The 18,904-nt window shown below is 40.0% G+C and overlaps 1 protein-coding gene across 1 annotated transcript in view; it reads left to right on the plus strand.

Annotated features, from left to right (window-relative positions):
* Positions 1-380: 380 nt before the first annotated feature.
* The window catches only part of SH3PXD2A (SH3 and PX domains 2A), a 362,190-nt gene continuing 343,666 nt past the window's right edge, over positions 381-18,904 (plus strand). Inside the window, exon 1 of the mRNA XM_074233789.1 lies at positions 381-478. Within this exon, the coding sequence (XP_074089890.1) occupies positions 407-478 (72 nt within the window). The 5' untranslated portion in view covers positions 381-406. The remainder of the gene's footprint in view (positions 479-18,904) is intronic.

An 18,904-nucleotide genomic window follows, 5' to 3' on the forward strand; every position in this document is an offset into this window, starting at 1 on the left:
CTGGCAGCGGGCGCCCCTTCCCCCGCAGGCAGGGCACTGCCCCCGCCGCTGCCTCCCCCAGTTCCCGCCGGACTCGGGCCGGGCGGGAGGCGGCAGCTGCGGCTCCGGCGGGAGGCAGTTCGCGAGCCCGGAGCGAGCCGGCTGGGGCGAAGGAGGAAGGAGCCCGCCAGCCCGGGGAGGCAGGAAGACCCCACCCCGGGCCAGGCCAGGAGGGGGCTGCAGCCCGGGGCGCGTCCTCGCTCCGGCCGCGGGGGTCCGGGGCAGCTACCTGTGCGCATCCTCCCGGGCGCCCCGGGCGAGAGCCGCAGCCGCAGCCCGTCCTGGGAAGCCCCGGGCAGGATGAGGCGCTGAAGCCGGGGCGCCGGGGAAGGCAGAGTCGGAGCGGGGGCGCCGCCGCAGCGGGAAGATGCTCGCCTCGGCCGTGCGGGATGCCACCGTGGTGGACGTGGAGAAGAGGAGGAACCCGTCCAAGCACTACGTGAGTGCGGCCCCGGGCCGGGCCGGGGGCTGGGGCTGGGCGCGGGGGGCTGGGCGCGGGCCGGGGGTCCGGGACGGGGCTGCGGGCCAGTGCCCGGGGAGGCTGCGGGGACACTCGGAGCCCTGCCCTTTGGATCCTCGCAAGTCCCCGTGGCCCCAGCTGCCCCCCCCCCACTCCCCCCATTTCTTCTTTCTTTGGCTTAGAGCTTGGCAAGTGTCTGGCCTTGTCTGTTTGAGCGGTGAAGTCATCCGTCCAAGTGATGATGCTGATGGATAGACCTGGGACCGTGGCGAGGGTGGGAGCAGTTTGTGTGTGTGTGTGTGTGTGTGTGTGTGTGTCTATATGTGTGTGTGTCTGTGTATGTGCGTGTATGTGTGTGTGTGTGCGCGCGCGCGCGCGTGCATCTGGGCTGGGGAGGGGGCGGCTATCGTCAAACTCTCTCACACCCGGAATGTATGTGAAAAACAGCATCTTCCCAGGAACATTTTCTGAGGTCTCCTAAACCTGCCCTAAGGGAGCTACTTTTGGCAATAGGATCTCCAGTCTCCTTTTCAACCTGTGTCAGATTCTTTGCTGTACTGAGTTCTGACCTTAGAAGAAACCTATCACTCTCTTCCTCCTTACTTTGTCCTGGAAATCCATCTCCATTGCAATGAAGGACACCATGTTACCCTTTTCCTGTGGATCAGATTCTTAAACTGAGGATATTTTTCTCCTCCTGTACAAGTTCCTATTTTTGTGTGAATGTTAATGGTGCACATGTTACTACTCCAGTGACAGAACTCCATCCGGAAACTAATAGCGTGTATAGGACACCTATGGAAATATGACATAAGGTAGAACTCCTCAGAGGGTGAAGGAAAGATGCAAACAAAACCATTCTTGGGAAAAGGGGAGGAGGAAAAGACTGTTTGACACTTCACCCTTTCATCTCTACTACCCAGCCTTCACACCTTCTGAGCAAATGGAGTTATCACTCACACCTTAGAATGTCCTCCCGAGTTAGAGAAACTCCAGTCTAGTAAGGTTGTACCTTCCTGGGACTAGGGGGATTGAAGCAACAGTGTTGTTTCTGACCTGATAATGCTTTGTTTACAAAATAAAACTTTTTTTGAAGACAGCATTAAAAAATCAAATAGATTTCACAAAATCTGATGCTTCTTAGATTTATCTTAGATAGTGATAGTATCTTAGTTTCTTTGTTGAGCTTTGCTTAAGTTTTCCTTCCAGGAACTACCAAAATGTTATGCTTTTTTTGAAAACTGTAACAAGTTGGCTTGTGCTGGGTTTGGGTTTTTACTGGGGTTTTCCAGAAGCTCTCAGAATTCTTGGGTTGGAAGGGACCCTAAAGGTTGTTTATCCTCTCGATTCTTGGCATGGTTGTTTCTAAATCCCCTTGGATTGATAGGTAACAATTCCATTCTCAAAGTCCTCTAGGAGATGATACAGTCTTCTAATGGGTTGAGCATTCTTCTTGTGCCCCTTAACATCTACGTGGCCCATAAGTTTTTCTTTTGGTTGCATTCACCTAAATTTAAGGTATTGCTTCTTTAGGACTGGTCACCATTATCCATATGGAAGGTATATTTGAGAAGCTTGACTTCTAATTGTGAAGTCAGGGAATCAAGTTGCTTTAGCCATCAATTTATTGTTTTGTTTTTAAACTAGTCCTTCAGTAAGGTTGGATGTGCCTTTCAGCAGGTGGCAGTCTCTGCCCTGGGACAGGAGCAATCTTTTCTCTGAAATTTTCATGATTTTAGCTTTTAGTTGAATTTACTACAACATCTGTATACCATTGCCAAGTTGAGGGTCCAAAATTTGCAGAACAGCTCAATAACAGTTTAGTCCTCTTTTGGGATGCAATTCAGTCAAGCTAAAACCTGTTTAAAATGCAGCATTTTCCTGCATTTGTTCATCAAAAGTGACCTAGTGCACTATTTTCTTGTGTGGTGACCAAGGAAGATCTAAGTTTGCATCTTACTTCTGACCCATTTTAGCTATGTGACTCTTGACCTATATTTAGTTATTTAACTCATCAATACTCTAAGTAATTCTTTATTAAATATAATTTTAGGTAAAGTGACAACTTGCATTATTAGTAGGGGGAGTTTCTTTACAAGTCCCCTAGACCAATGAAATCCTAATTCTAATCCCTAGCCTTATCAAAATTCAGTTTCCTTCTTAGGGGTCCAAGATTACAGAAGCTAGAGATTCTGGCCTCAGGCCAGGACCCTGTTGCCAGAGCTCTTGGAAGCTCATCCAAAAGGTGTGGGTAAAGAAAATGCCGTAGTTCTCATTTCTGGCCTCTTCATTTAAAAAAAATTAAAGACTTTATTTTGACTTTCATTGACAAGTACAGATATTTGGTTATAAGAATATAAAAAAGGAAAGTTTTAAAATCCAAGTCTTTTTTCAAAAAGTTAATATTTTTATTAAAAAGTAGAGCATTTGTGTGGGGGGGTAGGAATCAGCTCTTAAAAGGCTAATAATAGGTACTTGCACTATATGAAAACTTGGGAAAAAAGTCCCTTCCCAATAATATTCATTCATGGATACTACCATTTCCTCTTACATTATGGGACAGGGATGGGATAGTTCCCTATGGGAACTGATGATGTCACATCCTGGGAAAGCAAGGCAGGCAGTGATGTCACTGGATGAGAGAGGCCACACAGAGCTCTGACCTTAAGTTCTGGGGAACAATTAAAAGAGAAACTTTTTTTTTCATTATGGAAATAAAGATCTGGCAGGGGCTTTAGCAGAGATCATGCCAACCTTGATCATTTTACAGAGAACAAAACAGAATCTCAAAGAAGAGACAGTGACTGAATACTCAGTGGCAAGGGCTTGAACCAAAGTCTTCTTGTTTTTGCAAGGGGGTCTATTGTTTCATGATATCTCTCCTCTCTTATTTGGAGGAGGAAAAAGGGAGAAAAAGAAAATAGTAGGAATTAGTGAGGTTTTCTGATCAAGTTCATTTTGCCCATCTCCTTTTTAAGTTTAATTTTATTCCTCACACTTGAGCTCTGGTCTCTCTGTCTCTGTCTCTGTCTCTGTCTCTCTGTCTCTGTCTCTCTGTCTCTCTCTCTCTCTCTCTTTCAATATCTCTCTCTCAATCTCTCTCTCTCTCTCTCTCTCTCTCTCTCTCTCTCTCTCTCTCTCCCTATGTCCCAAGAGCAGAATGAGGAAGAATCCCAGCTGGTCATTTTCCCAGCTTAGACTGCTTCAACGTGTCCAAGCCCAGGTGGAGAATCTAGACATAAGAATTTGGGGGGAAGTTCTGTGCTAACCATTTCATAAATATCTATTTGATCCCTGAGAGAGAGATGCTATTTTTTATCCCCATTTTACAATTGAGGAAACTGAGGCAAAGAGTTTAAGTGACTTGCCCAGTCATACAGCTAGTAAGTGTCTGAGACTGAATTTGAACTGGTCTCCCTGTCTCCAGTCCCATGTCTTTTATTCACTGTTCCACCTAGCTGTCCTCAGATAGAAAAAATTATTGTCTATGTAGCATTGTAGCAATAGTTTGTAAAAGTCTTGCATGTGAAAATGGTTATTGGCAGGTTCAAGGTTAAGGTTCAAGGTTAAGTGAAAGAAAGGAGAAACTGCTTGTAAGTGAAAATGTTTTATCTAATGGGGAAGAGAACTAGGACCTCAGGGCATGGGTGGTTATCCACCTAGGTAAGGTGAAGCAACTAGGTGGCACAGTGGGCAAAATGTTGGATTTGGGATAAGGAACACCTGAGATCCAATCCTGTCTCAGATCTTAACTGAGCTGTGTAACTTGGACAAGTGATTTAATTTTTTTCATCCTCAGTTTCTTCATCTGTGGAAAGGGGATAATAATAGGGTTGTTGGAAGGAGCAAATGAATTAGTATATGCAAAGTTTTTATACTTTAAAGTACATTATAAATGTTATTATTGTTATTATTATTATTAGTGTCAGATCAAACTGGTAGTGTACTCCTGTGTGGTTGTTGTGTAAGAAGCAATATCCTCAGATCACATGTGTTCTAGAAGCTGTTTGCATTTAAGGAACAAACCTTTCTCTCTCCTCTTTTTCCCTCTAATGGAGAGTTCTGAGACTATGACTTGCTAAATTGCAGCAGAGAGTCAATTTTTGGGATTACAGGTTAGTCCAAGGAAGATGATGAGAGGCCTGGGGCTCATAAAAAGGCTTTCTCCTGGTTTTAGAACTTGAAAGCTTTTTTGCTGCTGAAACACTGTTTGTGTTATCTGACTAGGATCATGGAGACTGATGTTTAGTTCATGGGGAATGAGGTTCTAACAGAAGTAGTGGGGTGTAGATGGAGCACTGAACTTGGAGGCAGGAGGAGGGAGTTTCGGGTTTGAGGCTTGTTAGTGTCTTGGAGTCTCAGTTTCTTAATCTATAAAATGGAGATAATAGATGGTAGAGTTTATACAGTATGGGTTTGGAGTCAGGAAGACCCAAGTTCAAATCTAACTTCAGACACTTAATTAGCTATATGACTCTAGGTAACCTAATTAATGCTGTTTGCCTCTGTTTACTCATTTGCAAAAAGAACTGAAGAAGGAAATTACTTCAGTACCTTTGCCAAGAAAACCCCAAAAGAAGTCACAAAGAACTGGATGTGATTGAAATCATTAAACAAAAAGTGCCAAAGAGCATGTGGTGAAACTCAAATGAGATTAGTCATATAAAATGTTCTGCACACCTTCAAAGAGTGCTTAAAAGAGTTCCAACTTTAATCTGACCTCAGACTAACTCTCTCTAAAATGGGTATAATGATAAGAATGTATCTTAGGAAATAATTTTCTGATTGAGAGTTGCCCATAAAACCTTCGTTATATATACTTTTGCTATGTTAAATGTGTGTTTATTAAATAACATTGCAGTTGGAAAGGACCTAAAGATTATTTTATCCAAACCCACTGCCATATATGCCATATCATTAACAACTGATTCAGCTTCTATTTGAACATTTCTAGTATTGCCATAAGCATATAGGTGAGAGAAGAAGACCAAAGTGTAGCAAAATTCAATTCTATTTGGTTTTGGAATGCTCAGTACTTCCATGATAATTTACCCCACTAAGGATATTTGTTTTATATTAATACTAATGAACAAAGTTTTGCTGCTTTTCTAGTGTGTCCTATGGAAGATTTTCTTTGGGGGAGGGAATTATTTAATATTTTTAGAGAGCTCACTTTGAAGAAATTCTTATTGATGCTGATTGGCAGTTACTATTATGCAACTTGTAGTCTTGGAAAATTCTCTAGTTGAAAAATTGAGTGACTTTAGAGTCATATAGACATTGTGTGTCAGAGGATGTCCTTATATCCAGATCTCTCTGAATTTGAGACCAACTGTCTGTACCATATTGCCTCTACTATGGAAGATACAGAAAAATAAAAGCATGGCCCTTGCCTTTAAAGACAAACCTACATAGAATGAGTACATAATTAGGTATGAAATTGTGTGATGCTAATGGAATCTAGGAGTTTCTTACAGTCCTGATAGAGGTTGAATCACATTGTTGAGGAATGTGGAAAGAATGAAGCTTTTTCCCACTTATTAATGAAAAAATTGGGAGTACTTAAGCATGTTCAGTGCTGAGCCTGGGATTAAAACTCTGGCTTCTTTACTTCTTGTTGCTTAGAATTTTTTCCCCTAGATTGAGAACTTGATTCCTTTCAATACTTTTCATTTCCTCCAATAGGACTTGGTCAGTGACAAATCGACAATATATATAGCAAGTCTTCCATAAATATTTGAATGGAGATTTAAAAGTCTCACAGTATGCTTTCTATCTTTTAAAGAAAAAAAGTCTTTCAATTTCTATCCAGTAGAATGTAAACTCATCAAGGGTACGGAGTGTCTTGTGGGAAACTGGATGACTGAGTGGATAGAGTCAGGAAGACTTATCTTCATGAGTTCAAATCTGGTCTCAGACACTTACCAGCTCTGTGATCTTGAGTAAGTTATATAACAAAGTTTGCCCCAAGTTTGACTTCACTCAAGTCTGACTTTTCATGACCCCTTTAAGGGTTTTCTTGGCAAAGATACTAAGAATAGTTTGCCTTTTCATTCTCCAACTCATTTTACAGATGAGGAAACCGAGACAAACAGGGTTAAATTAAGTTGCCCAGCTAGTAAGTGTCTGAGACTGAGTTTGAACTCAGATCTTCCTAACTCCCATGTCTGGTGCTCTATCTTTACACTATCTAGTTGCCTTTTCCTTGCAAATAGCAAGGGTGTAGCCATTCATATTTACCACTGAGCACCATAAAACATGCAATATTATCTTCTTTGGAAAATCCTGTTCTCTTTTAAGGATCATGGTTCACAGATAATCCTGCCTCACTTTTCTAAAATTGTACTTTTATGTTAATGAGATAGCCCAAGAATAATTTCCTGAATATAGCAAATAATTCATATAATAGTATACCATACTAAGCACCCCCACACCATGGAGAAAGGTAGAGAGAGTCCTCTGTGCTCAGGGAGCTAACAGTCTAATAGAAAAAATCAGACACACGAGAAACTTATAATTAAGGCTCTAATTGATAGCAAGGTTTTGGAACTAATTTGGGTTTAGGTAGAGAAGGCTTTTGGGAGTTTTGAAGAGTAGAGACATAGGTTGGCCCCTTTGAAAAAGAACTGAAATAAATGATGTCTAAGGTCTCTTTCTGCTCTAGTCCGTGATCCCAATCTATGATATTTAGGTGTATATAGGGTAAGGGCTATGTTTTCGAGAGATGAGACAAAGGGAGTCATGATCAGGATGGAACCTGGGCTGGTTGAGTCAGAAGTTTGACTTCTCTCAGCCACCCCACCCTTCTTCCTTTCTTTCTATCCATGGCCTTGTCTTACACAAAGCAGCAGTTTCTTCCTTAGCTCCAGTGGGAAGTGATTTCTAGGTGATTCACAAACCTCACAGCACTGCCTGCTTATGGAACAAGCAACCACATCCTTCTCCAGGGTTGGAACAGAGAGTTCTCCCAATAATTAATAATAACCACCCTGCCTGCAGGAAGGAGGAGAGTAAAGAGATCAAGGGCCTTTTCTGGGTGAACCATGTTTCTAATGAGTAAGTGAATGAGTGAGAGAGAGAGAGAGAAAGAGAGAGAGAGAGAGAGAGTATGTATGTTGTGAAGAGTGGAACAGTGGATAGAAGGGAAGGGAGAGCTATTCACTGGGTGTCCTCAGAGATGGATTCCAGCACCAGGAGGTGGAGTGCCAGCAATGAGTTAAATTGACAGTGGTGGATATTAATCAGTATCATTTCTTGAGGGTCTCTTTGGATTTGAATAGTAAAACATGAAAATTTCCTCCTAATTTCCCCTGCCTGAGTCACTGTTACCAGAATGATTTTTGGATGGGGGGGGTGGTGGGAGAAAAAGGGATCTGAGAATTGGCAAGATTCTATGGGTTTTTCTGCTGTTTTGTTAAATAAAAATGAATTCTGAAATAGGTTTTGTAAATGTGTCTGCTGTTCTTCAGTTTCAGGGATCTAGGATCATGGAATAGGATAAGAAATCCTGGGAAGAAAAGGAAAGAGAGTGTGTGTGTGTGTGTGTGTGTGTGTGTGTGTGTGTGTGTGTGTCTATGTGTGTAAAGGTCAGGATGATGGGTGTTGGAAATAGATTCTGACTTGGAGCCAGTGGTTTGTTCTGGGATGATAATTGCCAAAAATAATGGAAGCTTGTAAGTAGGATGATTAGCTTTCAACAGCCTGGTTCCTAGGGCTGATTTCTTGCTTCCTGAGCTGTCCAGAGTGCATACTAGTCATGGTAGAGTTCATTCCCCTTTGTGCTCAGGAAGGCTGATGATCTGCACCCAGGTGAGAAAGCAGTGAACTTTAAGTTTGCATGTATGCATATGCATATATATATATATATATATATATATATATGTATATATATATATAAAATTTGTGTATATATGGTACATGTATAATATTTATACTAATATATACACTTCAGATTTTAATATATGTATATAATATATTCCAAATGTTGAGATGTATCATAAATACATGGCATGTGTGTATACATATGGTACATATACCCATATTTATATACATGTTTGTGCTTATACATGGAATATGTATCTTTATCTCTAATAGAATTCATGTAAATATATACCAGATTTTGACATTTTTGTGTATGTATAAACATACCACTTATGTGGACACATGTATGTATATTTAATCTCATGTGATAATAATAATTTCCATATATACACAAGGCATACACACACGTATTTCCATGGATGATTCTCAAGGCATTAAGTCACTTTTTTTAGCATAGCACTGTTTTAAATGGAAACGAAATTCATGTCAGGGTTTCTACCCCCAAGGTGCTTATTAGTACTTTAGACTAAAAGATAACAAAGAATTTAAGTCAATATGTGTAAGTCATTCAATGAATGCATAAGAGAGTCAATATAATAGTTTAGAAGAAATATCTCTTTCTCTTTTTTTTTCTCTTTCACACACAAGCATGCACATACATACACTTACATATTGACTGTGCATGATAAAGAATGAGGTCATGTCTAATTCCAAGTATGTAGTTGCAAGAGATGGGAGCAATTCTTCGTCAGCTCTCTTTAGTTGTAATGGGTCATTGTATTATTCAGAGTTCTGATGTCTTTCATTGTTGTTTCCCTTCATGTGATTTTGGTCATGGTGTAAGCTATTCTCCCTTCAAACTGTATCAGTTCTTATATATTTTATAGGTTTCTCTGTATTCTTATTTTGTTTTTTTCCTCTTTTAAAAAAATTATTTTCATTTTTTTCCAATTACATATAAAGATAGCTTTCAACATTCATTTATGGTAAGAGTTTGAGTTCTACATTTCTTTTCCTCCCTCCCTTCCCTCCACCCTCCCCATGACATTGAGTAATCTGATATGGTTATATGTGTACAGTCATGTTTAACATATTTCCATATTATATCCATTGTTTCTTATGACACAGCAAATGTCTTCTACATTCAGATATCACAATTTGTTCAGTTATCCCCTAATTAGGTACTCACTTTACAATAGATTTTTTCTAATAAAGACAACTCTAATCTGTAAAAAGTACATACACAGAGAAATGTTTTCAATTATAGAAGATCATTTCTAAGAATTGTGGTTTTTTTCTCCCAGGCAAGTTATTTGATACTTTATATCTGTGATCTCATTGATATTAATACTGCCTAATAGAGATCAAAGTTCATACATTTTTCTCATCCTAGTGGCTCCTTGACAATGCCCTTCCATAAAGCCCCGTAGCATTTACTCTCTTTTTTTCTAGGTCTTTTGATATTTTAGTTCAATTCTATCCATTATCCCTATATGCTACATAACTTTGTATCCAAAATTAGTCCTGTGTGTCCAAAACTAAAACTAAAGAAACATTTATTAAATACCTACTACGTACAAAGGTCAGGTAGATGGTGCAGTGGATAGAGAGCCAAGGCTGGAATTAGGAAGACCCATCCTCCTGAGTTCAAATCTGGCTTAAGACTCTATCTGTGTGATCCTCTCCCAGTCACTTCATTATATTTGCCTCAGTTTCCTCATCTGTAAAATGATCTGGAGAAGGAAATGGCAAGCCACTCCAGTATCTTTGCCAAGAAAATCCCAAATGGGGTCATGAAGAGTCAGACACATCTGAAATGAATGAACAACAACATAAAACTATTGCAAGGCACTGTTTTAGATGAGATCACAAAGATTGAAAAATGATACAATCTCTAACTTCAAAGAGATACAATCTCTATTATATACTATTTGATGTGGATGAAATTACACTAACTCTTATGAACAAGCTGTAGGTAATATATTGCAGCTAATTTACAACCACCATATTTCTTCCCATGGTTCATATATTAACATTGGGAGAATACTAGTGTTGAATATTGACTTTTATGCCAAGGACACTTGAAAGTGTAATATATCTTCCAAGTTTTCTCTGTTCTGGTTCAGTCCTAGGTTCAGACCAATGATCAATCAACAAGTATTTTTAAGCAGTTTTTAGGAGCTAAATTATCAGTTAAATTTAAGATTGTTTGATAGGGGAGAGCACTAGTAGTTGAGGGGATTCATAAAGAAACTGATGCTTGAGCTGTATCTTAATAGAATAGAGGGAATCTATGAGGCAGACATAAAGAAAGCTGCCATCCAGGCATGGGGGACTGGTTTTGTAGGCCTTTAAAAATTAAACAGAAAAGTTTTTATTTCATCCTGAAGTAAATAGGGAGCCCCTGGAATTGATTCAGTATGGGTGTGACATGGATCTGTGCTTGAGGAAATTTGTTTCCTCAAGAATAGTGTATAGGTTGGACTAGAATCAGGAGAGACTTGAGGCAGAGACCAATGAAATTAAAGCTATTGTAATAATCTATGATATAATAATAATAATAATAATAATAATAATAATAATAATGAGAGTCAGAACCAAGTTGTAGCTATGAAAATAGACAAGAAGGGGTCCAATGTGAGAGATGTGAATGCAAAAATGGTGGAAATTGATGGCTGATTGGATATGGGGATTGAGTGACAGTGAGGAGTCAAAGATAATGCAAAACTTAAGAGCTTGGGAGACCAATTTCAAAAGAAATTAGAAAATTTGGAAGAGGGAAGGTGTTGGGGAAAAGATAATGAATCAGTTTTGGGCATGTATATCAACAGCACTTGTCTAAGATATTTACTGATACAGTCAGCAAAATGTCATGATTTGTTGGAAAGTAATTTCTTAACTACTTCCTTTTTGATTTATATGTTCCTAGACCAATTTCTTTTAAGTAATTGGATCTCATGGAAGAGTTCTTTGGTTTTAAAGCAATTACCTACATTCGGTACCATCTGGGGAATCTTTCCTTTTATAGGGAATCCCTCTTCCATTTGAACTTCATCAGTGACATTAGGGAGCAACTTTGAAAAGCACAGATTTTCCTCTTTTATGCTTCCTTGTTATTGATAATTAGGAAATATTTTATTGAATATTTTACTTTTTCTCTATTACACATAAATACATTTTTTAAATGCAATTAGAAGACTATTGAACAGTGTTATCAAGGATCATCTCATTTTATAGATGAAGAAACAGACCTGAGGAAGTTGTGGGTTGCCCAAGATCACACAATTAATAGGCTACATCCTCCAACTCCAGAGCTGGTTTACTCTTTCCAAAGTCCTTTGTTGACTCTTCTGTGTTTCATTGTCTCCAAAATCTTTTATAGTCTTAATCTATACATGAGTGATATCTTAGAGGTGAGTCTTTATAAGACTTTTGTTCTTGAGTTGAAAAGTCATTTTATATTCATAAATATACCAGGATCCTATATTCCCTACTTTTTCCATCATGCTCCTAGCCCCTTGTTTCCTGTCTAATAAAATATAAGAAATTTTAAGTTTGTTTTTGATGTGTGTGTGTGCACGTGCGCATGCACATGCATGCATGTATATGTGTGATGTTTGGTATTCACATGCATAAACCCTGGACAGGCATGAGAGTCCTGAGTAATCTAAAAGCCTTTGGCTTCTCTTATTATTGAATCCAGAGCTATATTTTTCAACATTTTTTTTGACTATTTCCATGTGCTCACACAGGCTTTAAAGTCACTGAACATCAATGTATATGTTATCTCAGATCATCATATGTTTCATAGACTTTCTTTACCATTTCTTTCTTGACCTTGCCTAAACTACAATTATTTTCATGGTGGTCTTTTCTCTTAGGCTCATCATGACCCCTGCCAGGTGAGGTGGTCAAATGTCTTATGATATGAACTTTCCTTTGCATAAAGAAATAGCTCTGCTGATTGTCAAATTAATGTACATAATCAGGTTTAAAAAACCATCTGGATTCTGAACACTCTCCCTTCTTTCCTGCCATTCCACGGTTGACACTGAAAGTGGAAGGGGATGGATAAGCCTAGGATCATTTTTAAAATTTTAATTTGTTCATGGTCTGCCTTTTATCACAAACTATTGAAACTAAGTCTGATTATATTTAGTGGAATTGGGTTTCTGTCCTAGTCTTAGGGATAGGGATAGTTCACTTTCATTTTGGTAGAAACTGACATAGCTTGGGGTCCATTGGATTAACTCTGGAGAATTCAGGGTCTTTTCCTCTCCAAGATTTTACCCTGAAGGAGGAAGTTCAGATTATTTTTTTTTTTTGGTGGAAAGTGAGGGGGAGAGACAGAGACTGTGTGTGGGTGTGGGTCTGGGTGTGGGTAAGTATAAAACTTACCTTCCCTGTTACCTGAGAGAAGGGAATTGCTAATTGAGCAAAGAGGAAAAACAACAGTGCTTTCTGTCACTCCATTTTTCTTTCTTTTTTGGGGGTGGGGTGGGGTGGGAGTTTGGCAAGGCAATGGGGTTAAGTGACTTTCCCAAGATCACACAGCTAGGTAATTATTATTAAATGTTTGAGGTCCTCTAGACTCCAGGGCTGATGCTTTATGCTACCTCCATTCCATTTTTTCATTTCATACCAGCATTTCTTGTCCTTTTTTTGCTCATTTTCTTAGGACTCTGAGGAAGTGGACTTCTGGATGGGTGCCTTTCTGAATATAAGAGTACAGACTGGCAGACTGAGGGCCTCAAGATGACTTAAGACAGATGGTTGGGTAGAGAACTCTTGAGCTGGGCAATCTACTGTCTCCTTGGTGGCTGACCACCAAAGTAGTCCTTAGTTGTTCTAACATGAAGGCTCTAGTGGCTATGTTTCATTCATCCCATCTTAATTTCAAAAATCCCTTTAGACTCTAAATCTCTAATCATTTTTGTCTCCTGGATTCCTATGGGGTGGACTTGAGACTTTCCTGTTCTCTCGGTACTTTAATACCCTGGGAGGAAATGGGTAGTTCTTATCTGTTGTGATCTCTTATTGACTGAGGTTGAAGGGGGTAGGGGGTGGTGCAGGCCCATGCTGATAGTGAACTTGCCTAAGATCTTAGCTGGGGTGGAGATTCTGGTAAGTAGGGGAGGAGCTGAACATTTGGCAAACACAGGGTGGCCTGAGATATAGAGTCCCCTTTCATTTGGGGTTGGAATGTTATAGCTTTAAATAGAACAGGGAAGCTTTGAAAGCCCTGAGTTTTATTAAACATGACCATGTCCTGTATGACGAGGATATTACATGCAGAAAGTTTGGCTTCCTTCCACATCCCATCCAGGGCTGCCTCAGGGTAGGGACCAAGGTTTTGTAGACTAGCCTGGAGCTGCAAGACCCTCAGATCCGTCCTCTAGGAGTGCTGCTGCTAGATAGGGAAGCCTACCTGCTTGCCAGACTAACCCCCTCTACCCACCTCAAAAAAAAAAAAAACCTCAGTGATTTTCAGTGAGAAAAGATTTTCTAAGTGGTTAGTTAGAAGTGGCTGCTTTTTAGCAACACTTTATAGTAAGCCCAAGTCTGACTTAGTCTTAATGTCTAACTTGCTGGCATCGAGCCCTGGAGACTATTTTAAGGGATTTGCCGGTGTGGGAGAATTTCACTGTCTGAAGATGGAGGTGGCCTTCATGTGCTTGGCATTCTGGCATAGGCAGCAAAGCTCTGAGGAAAGGTCACTGTTCCCTTCTCTCTAAGTGATTTAAGCTAATGGTTTCCAAAGCCAGGGTCCAGGGATGTGGTCATCTGAGTCAGTCCCCAAATTGTCTGCCTGTTGTCTGACTTTCACATTCATGTCAATAACTTGGTAATGCCTGGGCTTTGTTTGATTCCTGGTGTAGATGTGTCTTGATCTTTTATTGGTGACTCCTTAAAATAGCTTTCTGCTTCTTACTGATTCTGAGGGAGGGGGAGTGACCAAATTTGTTGAATATTTTTGTAGTTGGAAGAAACCTTAAAGATTATCTGGTAGGGGTAAAACACATAGTGTTGGATCTTCAATCAGGGTGCACTTGAGACTTTCCTATTCCCATGGTACCCACTTAACCTTGGCTAGCCTCAGTTTCCTCCTCTGTAAGAGGAGGTACTATGTGTACCAGGATTACTATCTCTCAGTGTTGTTGTGAGGATCAAATAAAATGATATTTGTAAATATTTTGCGAACCTTTTTAAGGGCTTTATAAATGTTAGCTATTATGATCAATCAAGCAAGAATTTGTTGAACATGTAGCATATACCAAGCCCTGTGAGGTACAAAGACGAAAAAGAAGCAGTACTCACATTCAAGGAATGTCTCTGGGGAGACGTGCACCCATAAATAGAATAAAAATTAAATTTGTGTATGTGTATTTTTTTTACAAGAACTGTGATTTCATAAATGCCAACTTCCTCTGTCGCGAATAGTCTTAGAGGTCCTTCAGACACTGAGGTTAAGTGGGTTTATTGTTGTTATTTAGTTATGTCTGACTCTTTGTGACCCCATTTGGGGTTTTCTTGGCAGAGGTACTGCATTGATTTGGCATTTCTCTCTCAGGCTCATTTTATAGATGAGGAATCTGAGGCAAACAGGGTGCAGTGACTTGTCCAGGGTTACAGAGCTAGGAAGTGGCTGAGGCTGGATTTGAACCCAGATCTTCCTGACTCTAGACCCGGTGCTCTCTCCTTTTTGTCTACTGTGCCACCTAGTTACCTGATATTTTAGAAGTGGAACTTGAACCAAAGGCTTCCTGATTTGAAGCTAGTTCTCTATTCAGCATGGCATGCAGGTGCCTCTTGTATAACGTATTTTGAGTGTGCCTTGGGGTAGGAGGAGGAACTAGAAGTCAGAAGACATGGAGATTTGGAAAGGTAGTATTTGAGCTGAGCTTTGAAGGAAATCAGGGATTCTAAGAGGCAGAGGAAGAAGGGCATTCCAGAAGTAGGGGTGGGGGTCAGGGAAAGGAGCAGGAGGAGGTTTGCAAGGTTCCAGAGATGGGAGAGGGAATTTCTACCCTGTTCCCTGAATTGATGAAGAAACTGAGGATTGGTCAATATGAGCAAGGTGACCATGTCCTGTATTTTTGTTTTTTAAACCAGAGCTACCTAAGTGGTTCCCTGAAAGCTGTCATTCTGCAAAGTACTACAGTTCTCCACTCTGACCTGTAGCATTGTTTCTTCATCTCTTACAGTGCAATAATTGGGGATTCTGCCCTATGCTAAAAACACTGATGGTTCATTAGAGAGAGAGAGAGCAGGCTTCGGGAAGTAGATGAAGACGATTGAAATAAAGGGAAACCTGTTTGCCACAGTTATATTTGAAGAGAACAATCCCACTATAGTTTTTCTCTCTCCTGCTCTTATGGATGACTTCTGTCTCTAGTTTATGCAGAAGTTTGGAGGATAAGGAGCTTGTCATGTGAAGTGTCCTCCCCCTTTTTCTAATCCACTCCCTGATAAAATTTAAAGGATTGAGATTAAGTTTTGGGATCACCTGATTTCCTGTGGCTGCCAGACTCTCAGACTCATTCCCAGCACTCCCCCCCATCAGACCTGGTGAGGGCTTTTAATTCAGATGTGATAACAACCATCAGCATGATGTCAGAGGTGAACCCAGCTGCACAGGCCCCAGGGGCCACTATTTTGGGAGCAGACTTTGTTTTCTCCTTGGTGGCCTGTCTGGGGCAAAGTCTGGAAAAAAACTCTACTGACTCCTCAGAATTTAGATGGAACCTTAGAGAACCATAGAGGACTTAGATTATAGTGTCCAGGATATAAGTTATTGTTTTTTTATTCCATAACCTTGACTTTCAAACAAGCCCCAGTGATCTTCCCAGAATAGGCTAGGCAAGCCCTTAGCATCCAACAGTGTTTGTGTGAGAGCTCTGCAGTAAAATGTACAGAAGTTACAAATGACCCTCAAGCCATTATGCCATTATGTATTACAAAATAGCTTGGGCCACCAGGACAGATCTTAGGAAATCTCACCAGCTTTCTATTAAATAAGAAATAAATTAACCAGCAACTCTTCCACTTTCTGCCTGCCTTCCATAGCCAATGATTTTCAGTGTCCAGAATGAGAGTAATGATAACATTATACTCTCTAGTAACCAGGCTAAGATTAGTCATCCTTGACTTTACCTTCTTCCAGATTTAATATGTCACAAATCCCAGTCCTCTTGGATCCTTTTCATGTCCACACCAATTTATTACAATAGCCCCCTGATTGATGTTCTCATTTTCGAATCCAACTTTGTTTCTGCCAAAGTTTAGTAGAAAGAGTCTTGGATTTAGAGTCAGAAGACCTAATGTGTTTAAATCCCATTTCTGCCATTTATTGGATAAGTGTTATCTTTTTGGACTTCAGGTTCCTTCTCTATAAAATGAAGGGATGGGCCTGGATGACCAGTTGATCTCTCTTCTCTTGGTGGTTCTGCCCCATTAATCTTTTTATAGTATCATTCTGATCATGCTTCCTTTGCTCAGAAACCTTCAGTGAATTCATGGTATTTGAGACCCTGCATAATTTGGGGCCAGTTTCCTCTTCAAGCCTTATCTCAAACTACTCATCCCACATAAGTGGTCAGTTCCAAGTAGATCAGATTCTTCAGTGCCTGCTTAACATGCCTCATGATTATCCTTCTCCTCTGCTCAGCTTGTGCTTTCTACCTCAAATACCTTCTCTCTTTCTCTCTCTCTCCCTGTCCCTATTCTTTCTTTCACCTTCATAGGTAAAATTTCTCACTCCTGAAAGCTGTCATTACTATTTTTATTGTTATTACTCAATGCATCAAAAAGCATTTGAGTTTATAAGGTATACCAAGAAGAAAAGTAGAGAAAGTGTAGATAATTGTTCACATAATCTAATTCAGCTTCAGGGTGAATGGAAAGGCCCAGAAGTCTGATGGCTCAGTGGAGGCAAAGTCAGCCTTACATTATAAGGTGAACTGATGGTGCAGAGGGGTCTGGAGGGCTCCAAGTCTATAAATCCCCAGAAGGCAGAGGCAGGACTGAAGGTAAAGTCTGTTGGTCGGTTGGTCATCTCATTGGAAGGAAGAGAGTTTGTGACTGCCATCTCTTTTGAGTATTGGCTGCAGTCAAGGAGCCTGAGGACCTCTAAGTTTCCTTAGGCAGGAGAGGGGATGGTAGAGAAATTATCCCTGATTTTCTCTAAAGTTTAGCTCAAACACTACCAGTGTGAGGCATATGCTGATTCCTCTCAGCTGCTAGTTCCATCCAAAATTACCTTTCATTTATTGAGTATATACTTTCTTTTTTCTTTTTTTTTTTTTTGGCAAGGCAATGGGGTTAAATGTCTTGCCCAAGGCCACACAGCTAGGCAATTATTAAGTGTATGAGGTCAGATTTGAACTCAGGTATTACTAATTCCAAGGCTAGTGCTCTATCCACTGCACCACCTAGCCGCCCCAGAGTAGATACTTTTATGTGTCTTTGTTTATGTGTACTTTTATATGTCATTGTAGCTCCAGTACCAGGCAGATAGTATGTGTTTAATAAATAGGTATTGATTGATCTGGAAAATCCTAACTATGAGGCTTAGTTTAATTCTTCTCTCTTCCATGAAACTTTCTTTGTCAAAACTAATCCAGGCTAAAATCCTACCTACTACAGGAATTCTTTCCTGATCCCTCTTAATTCTAGTACCTTCTCTCTCTTGATTATCTCTAGTTTATCCCACACACAACTTGTTTGTATATGGTTGTTTGCACATTGTCTACCCCTTTAGCTCCTTGAGAATAGGGATTGTGATTTGCTTTCCTTCTCCAGTACTTAGTAAAGTGCATACTTTACTGGAACATAGTCATTACTTAATCAATATTTATTGACTGATGGATTTCTCCTAGGGTAGAGACTGTTTCTCCTTGTGTGTCTCTGTCTCTATCTGTTTGTCTCTCTCTCTCTCTCTCATACACACACACACATGCACACACACACACACACATACAGCCATGTACAAAAAAAAAGAAAAAGAAAAGGAAAGAAAGTGATGGAGAAAATGTCAATAATGCAAATTAAACTTAAAAATATATTCTGACTTTTAGAGGGCCAGTTACTAACTGCCCCTGGTTATTTGGATCCAGGACAATCGAGAAAAATGTAGTTTACTTGAAATGTAGCTGAAATAGATGATAGATTTAGAGCTGGAAGGGCTCTTAGAGGCTTCTCTTATCAAATTAAGAAAATGAATCTCATGCAGAGTGACTTGCCTCAAGTCTTACAGGTTGGTAAAGCCAAATTCTGAAGCCAAATCCCATCCCCCTCTTTTCCTTGATGTCTCATGTTAGCTCCTTCTCACCCTTTATGAGCACTCTTGGATCTAATAATGTGATAACATTACATTATCATTAACCAATAATGTAGTGGAAGTGTTACTATTAATAATAGAGTGCAGCCATCTTACACGATATCCAGGCCTCTGTGAGTTAGCTTAGGAACCTCACTACCCTTTAAATATGTTATTTCTATGGAGAATTGTCTTCAACAGGGGGAAGAGAATTCAGAAGTTTCATAAATATACCTCTTCACTTATCCTCTCTCCTGTTGCAGTTA

Source organism: Macrotis lagotis, chromosome 4 (genome assembly GCF_037893015.1).
Source record: "Macrotis lagotis isolate mMagLag1 chromosome 4, bilby.v1.9.chrom.fasta, whole genome shotgun sequence".
NCBI classification, from domain to species: domain Eukaryota; kingdom Metazoa; phylum Chordata; class Mammalia; order Peramelemorphia; family Peramelidae; genus Macrotis; species Macrotis lagotis.